Consider the following 6,003-nt stretch of genomic DNA (forward strand, 5'->3'; position numbering starts at 1 on the left):
ATCATTTCCCCTCCTCCTTTCTTGTCGCCTCACTCACGCTCCATCGATAAAACACGGTGCAAGACGTTAGAAAACTCCCAACTCAATCGTTCTTTTCCTCCTCCCCCTGGACTTACAAACTCCTTTCGATCTTTTCTTTGAATACGCTCATCAGTTAATTTGAAATGCCTTACCTCTCCCACCCCACCCCGGCGGCATATGAAGAATAAAAATAAAAAATACCCCCTTCTCTCGCTCATCCCGCTCAGCATGCATTGCTTATACCACCGTGGATTAAACATGCACGAGGTAAAAAACCTTTCTGAATCTTCTTTATCTGTGGCCCAGTCCACTTACTTCCGTACTTCGCACAAACAACGAGTATAAAATATGTAACAAATATACATATATCACGTGTGTGGGTTCTTCCTGTTTCTTTTATCTTGTTTTCGTATCGTTACTGCATTTTTACCGCTTGAATTTGCTTAGCTATGTGACGTATGTGAAGGGAGGAGATGGAATGGGATGCAGACGTTAAGGTTCTGCTACCAACAGAACCGCCTCCTTTCAAGTGACACCCGCAGCATCACGCGGCGAGTTTGCATGCCAGCGCCGCTGCCTCCTCAAAGTTCTGTGCGGGATGCAGGGGGAGGCCGCTTTCCTTCAAGATACGCTTGCCTTCTTCTTCCTTGCTGCCGCTTAGTCGCACAACAACAGGCACCTCCCGCACCCCCTTTGACTTCAGCATTCGAGACGCCGCAACGATACCCTCGGCAATGGTGTCGCAGCGCATGATGCCACCGAAGATGTTCACGAGGATGCTGCGAACCGCCTCGTCACCAGTAATAATTTCAAACGCTGCGACAATCTGCTCTTTTGTCGCGCTCCCACCGACATCAAGGAAGTTTGCAGGCTTGCCGCCACCGTGGGAGATGAGGTCCATTGTGGCCATGGCAAGGCCAGCACCGTTTACGAGGCAACCAACGTTGCCGTCGAGGGCGATGTAGTTTAAGTCATACTTTTTGGCTACCACCTCTTTGGGGTCGATCTGCGTGGCGTCAGCGAGGGCAAAGATGTCATGCTGGCGGAACTCTGCGTTATCATCAAACGACAACTTAGCATCAATGCACATCACATCGCCATTTTCCAGCTCCACTAGGGGGTTAATCTCCACCATCGTGCAATCCTTTGACTTGCCAACGTTATACAGTGCCTTTATTTGCTCGGCAGCATTTTCAGCGGCCCGTCCCGTGAAGCCCAGTTCGTGTGCGAAGGTAAGGCAGTTGTCGTGGTTAATTCCCTCTTGGACGTTAATGCGCATCTTCTTGATCTTATCCGGCTGTTTCTGTGCAAGCTCCTCAATGCCCATACCTCCCTCTGCACTGCCAATGAAGACAGGTGAGGCGGTTTTGCGGTCGAGGAGCAGTGCCAGATACAATTCACGCTTAATTCCAGAAATCGCCTCAGTGACGTAGAGCCTGCTCACCTTCTGTCCCTTCGGTCCAGTCTGCTTCGTTACAAGAGTATTATTCAGCATACGGCGAGCGCATGCGAGCGCCTCCGCCGCATCCTTGCACACATGCACACCACCCTTGAAACCGTCAACGAAGGTACCCATGCCGCGACCTCCTGCGAGAATCTGTGACTTGACGACTTTCTTATCTCCTTTGATCTTCCCGAGTGCCGCCTCCACTTCCTCAATACTGGAGCACGCAACACCAAACTCCGTCTTGCATCCACCCTCCTTCAGCAGGGCCTTTGATTGGTACTCGTGAATGTTGAGGTAGCGGCACTGCGTCAGCGCAGCCTTCGTGGGAAGGCAGACACGACCAATGCGAGTAAACATACTCGTTACTGTAATGTGGCTTTGTAGTTTATACGATACCCTCAGCGAAATAAATAAAAAGTAACTTCTCCGCTCCCTTTCTGGACCTTTTTTCGTGGCTAGCGCAACCTCTGCCGTTTGGTTTGTGGAGACGGAAAGAAAGAAAGAGAGGAGAAAAATGAAGGGTGAAGGAGAAGAAATCACCGAAAAAGTACCTGTCCGCCTCCGAGATCCCGGCCGGAGGCTACGGAAGCAAAACGAACGGTCCGTGTTACAGGTCATAACAAGAAATTAATCCGCGTAGCAGCAACGAATAGTCGATTCAAGCACTCAACGAGAACTTAGTATGATAACACAAGCTTACATCGCTTTTACCCGCTTTTGTATTGTTTCTCAATGATAAAGCGAACGACGGTCCTCTTCGGCAACCAACAACTGAGGCGGTGACCCCTACCACGGTATCAAGTCACGCAACAACACTCATCGGTGCTGAGCACAAAAGGAAATAAGTCAGAACCACGTGGCAGGGGGTTACCGCGCGTGGAAAAAAAAAACGAACATGCTACTAGGTGGGATTTAAATGGTTAGTACAAGTGCTCTCCCGTCACCATGACGAACGCAGCGCATCGGTACACGCAAAGCCAGGCATAACCTACCTCTGCACAGAAAAGAAACAACCATGACCTCAGGCACACACTTTGCCACATCCTTCCTCATTGCGCCATGTGCTGCAGTGCTGCGAAAGAGGGGAGATTAGTTAATGAAAACAGGGATTCTATGTAGTGCATGCTAAAGACTTTCCCTTCCACTCGCTGTCCTCGATCCTCCTTCACACTGGCATCCGCCAACAGAGTGATTACCGTCGCGGGAAAAGGACAGTTTGTTATTGACACATATGAATGGAAGGAAGCCGTTCTAACAATAAAAATGAGAATAATTGGTGTGTATTCCGGGTGCTGGTGATCTCACTGATTTCTCGACTGTCACAGTGGCCGAAACCAGTAACACGAAGCGGTGTATGCTGGCACAGAAAACCTCACCCAAAAAAAAACAAGGCGCACAGGCCCGCTCCACGCCAAGAAGACAAAGCACGGCAAAACGCAGGTGTACGGACAGAGTTGATTCTCAGTCAGAAGAACATCCAGCGGCCACGCCGCTCAGCCTATCAAACGACGTGATGAGGAAAGAGCCTCAGCCGTGGCCCAGCGGAGCGCTAACCTCCTCTGTACATGCAGAGATATGGGGGTAATTAAATTGCACCGTTGCTACACCGAGGCAACGCGTGGCGAAACAAGCTATCCGTTTGTCCTCCGAGAAGAATGCACCCCCGACAACCCATTACGCGGCCCAAACAACACTGATGGCGAGAAAGGAGGAGCGTTAAGTTTGAGGTGGATCAGGAATCAAAGGACTCGTGGTCGATACCAGTAGGCCGTGCCGTTAAATACACATGGCATAAACGCCTTAATGCGTGCCCCCCCTTCACACGCTCGAAAAACCTCTACGAGCTGTCGTAATCGCTGCCCTCACTTTCCTCAACCTCCTCTGAGGCGCATGAGTCTTCCTCATCATCGTCCTCCTCATCACTTCCCTCTTCATCACTTTCCTCGTCCTCCCCTTGCTCGCTGCTGTCTACATCGTCAGCTCCGCGGGCTTCGGTGATGTTCTCCACGCGGCGGTACTTCGCTCTAAGCTCCTCCAGAGGCACATCTTTCTCCGCCTCGAGGCCGCGGAGGACTTCGTCGAGGTCCTCCTTGTTCCGTTTTTCTGCACGACGCAGTGTTGATTCGTCGTCCTTAAAGCTGCGGGATGGGATGTAAGCCTCGTCGTCGTCCACAACGAGTCCCGACTGCCGTGCAAGGTCAAGGTAAGTTTTACGAAATGACATTGCCTCCTGATACCACGTGCTGCCCTTCGCATTGTACTCCAAAGCGTTCGTAATCATGCGAGCGACGTCGTTCTGTACGTCCACGTCAGTTGCATAAGTGCCCTTTTCAATCCCATCGCGTATGGAAGAGAGGTCAACAGGACGCTTTATCACAGTGTGGTAGTCCGGCAGTTCTTCGGCACTAACTGGGTGATGAAACATTCCAAGCTTGTCAAGATCCCACAGACGGGATACAAAAACAAGACAGCCATTCTTGTTAAAAGAAGTATCTCGCTCGTTCTTGCTCATTGCTCTAACGCAGATGTTCGGCGCCGCCCGAGCTCGCTCACCCTCCTCCTTCCCACCCTCGCGTCTGTATGCGAATCTTCGCCGCGACCGCTATTGTTTGGTACCCGGCGCCTCCCAGATTAAAACTAAAAATTATATATTGAGCTTGAGCTGCCGCCCCACGTGTCCAATGTTCAACTTAATAGACGACTATGCAGACGTGGATACGCAAATGCACGTGTGAAGAAACGAAGAAAAAATTTTCCACATGCATGTCACACACAGATGTTTATGTACAGACTTTCGCCCAACTAACATATCATGAGCGTTTCGCTGGAAGGAAGTGGAAACAAGAACGATATTTGTCGTTGGAAAGTTTTCCTCTAGGTTCACCCACCAAGCATGCGGCTGGAACGAAAGAAAACACAAGACCGTGACCAACTTTCTCTTTAAATCACTGCCACTTCTCACTGGTGACACGCTCTCCATTTCGCCGTGTTAGTGACCAATACCTCCCTTTCATTGTCAAATCCCGAAAATCGTGCAGCCTCCCGCGGGCTGCAGTTGCCTGCTGATAGGCGCTGAATTCCTCGCCCAACCCACTGAATCCACAGGGTTCGAATTGTTGATCCACTAGGGAAGTGTCACCTTTCCTCTGTTCAGTATCCCCGGAGGGAATGAAAACACCAATGTTCTTGTCACAAAAAGTTTTGTCCAATGTGAAAGTCTCCAATCTCCGTTGAGCTTCACGCATATCTTTACAGCGTTGTTTCTTCTGGAACACTACCTTGCACATGAGTTCTACCGCACACTTGAATCCAGCCTGTGGATGTTCAGCGCCCAGTGCAATACCCAATGCTGCGGACACGGGGAAAACGGGAAGCTGGACTCTTCTCTGCAGTTCCTCAGCCTTCTCCTTTAAAAAGTTTCCCTTGGTGTCCTTATACATATCCATCTTGTTAGCGAAAATCATCATCGCTCTGCTACTTAACCCCGGTAGGTAATACTCTAATTCCCTGCGCAGAGTCTCCACAGCCTCCCACGGTTCTAGAGGTTTTGTGGAGGACGAAGGATTGTACGACTCAGCCATATCTATAACGTACGCTAATGATTGTGTCCGCTCAGCGTGACGCAGAAACCTATGCCCAAGCCCACGGTTTTCAAAGGCACCTTCAATGAGTCCAGGTAAGTCCGCCACCCTACATGTATTACCGTAAAGGTCATAAATAAAACCAACGTATGGCCTCTTCGTAGTGAATGCATACGGTGCAATCGTAGGTTTGCTGCTACTTATGGCTGAAAGAATAGACGATTTTCCTGCATTTGGGTACCCGACGAGACCCACATCCGCGAGCGATTTAAGTTCAAGTTGTGCGAGCATAGTGTTTCCGGGGAGGCCGCGAGTCGACTCAGTGGGAGAGTGGTGCCACTTGTTGGCAAAAGCCGCGTTCCCCTTCCCACCCTGACCACCTTGAAGAAGTAGCAGTTCTACGCCATCCTCGTCCACATCATACACAACCTCGTTGGTGTCGACATCAACAACGGTCGTACCAACGGGTAGCTCAAGGAGAAGATCCTTGCCCTTTTTACCATGTGCCGTTCGAGCGAAACCAACGCTGCCGGGTGCAGCACTGATTTGGGTTCCCATAGCCTTGATGTGCGAGAGATCATTTACTTTTTTACTGCCCTTTAGCATTACATTCCCACCCCTCCCGCCATTCCCACCCCCGGGGCCGGCGAACTCGTTCCCGTGTTCATGCGACATGACACTGGCACCGTCACCTCCGGCGCCACTGGAAATCAGTACCTTCACTGCATCCACAAAAGGATGCGAACTACACTTGCTCATGCGACGCAGGCAGGGTTGAAGCATCGGATTTGTGGCAGTATTGTCGATGTCCACGTACCGTAGGGTGCAGGCTGTCGGTGGAAGGAAGTAAAAGAGAAAAGAATGAGGTAGGCATTTGTAACAAGCAATATACCAACAAAGCAAAACGCACGAAGCGGTGAAGGGGAAAGGAGTGCGGAAACTCCCGCGGCAAAA

The 6,003-nt window shown here is 50.5% G+C and overlaps 3 protein-coding genes across 3 annotated transcripts; all 3 read right to left on the reverse strand.

Moving 5' to 3' along the window:
- Positions 1 to 565: 565 nt before the first annotated feature.
- Positions 566 to 1,825, reverse strand: TEOVI_000418400 (succinyl-CoA ligase [GDP-forming] beta-chain, putative; the record flags this gene model as incomplete). The annotated part of the gene is made up of 1 exon (XM_067226981.1): positions 566 to 1,825. The coding sequence occupies one exon, from the start codon at positions 1,823 to 1,825 to the stop codon at positions 566 to 568; it is 1,260 nt and encodes a 419-aa protein (XP_067083082.1).
- Positions 1,826 to 3,305: 1,480 nt separating this feature from the next.
- TEOVI_000418500 (bromodomain factor 2 protein, putative) lies at positions 3,306 to 3,980 on the reverse strand (the record flags this gene model as incomplete). The annotated part of the gene is made up of 1 exon (XM_067226982.1): positions 3,306 to 3,980. One exon carries the CDS (start codon positions 3,978 to 3,980, stop codon positions 3,306 to 3,308), a length of 675 nt encoding a protein of 224 aa, XP_067083083.1.
- Positions 3,981 to 4,413: 433 nt separating this feature from the next.
- On the reverse strand, positions 4,414 to 5,832 carry TEOVI_000418600 (GTP-binding protein, putative; the record flags this gene model as incomplete). Its single annotated transcript, XM_067226983.1, has 1 exon — positions 4,414 to 5,832. One exon carries the CDS (start codon positions 5,830 to 5,832, stop codon positions 4,414 to 4,416), a length of 1,419 nt encoding a protein of 472 aa, XP_067083084.1.
- Between the last annotated feature and the right edge of the window lie 171 nt (positions 5,833 to 6,003).

Source organism: Trypanosoma equiperdum, assembly GCF_001457755.1.
Source record: "Trypanosoma equiperdum strain OVI genome assembly, contig: ctg_878, whole genome shotgun sequence".
Lineage (NCBI taxonomy): Eukaryota > Euglenozoa > Kinetoplastea > Trypanosomatida > Trypanosomatidae > Trypanosoma > Trypanosoma equiperdum.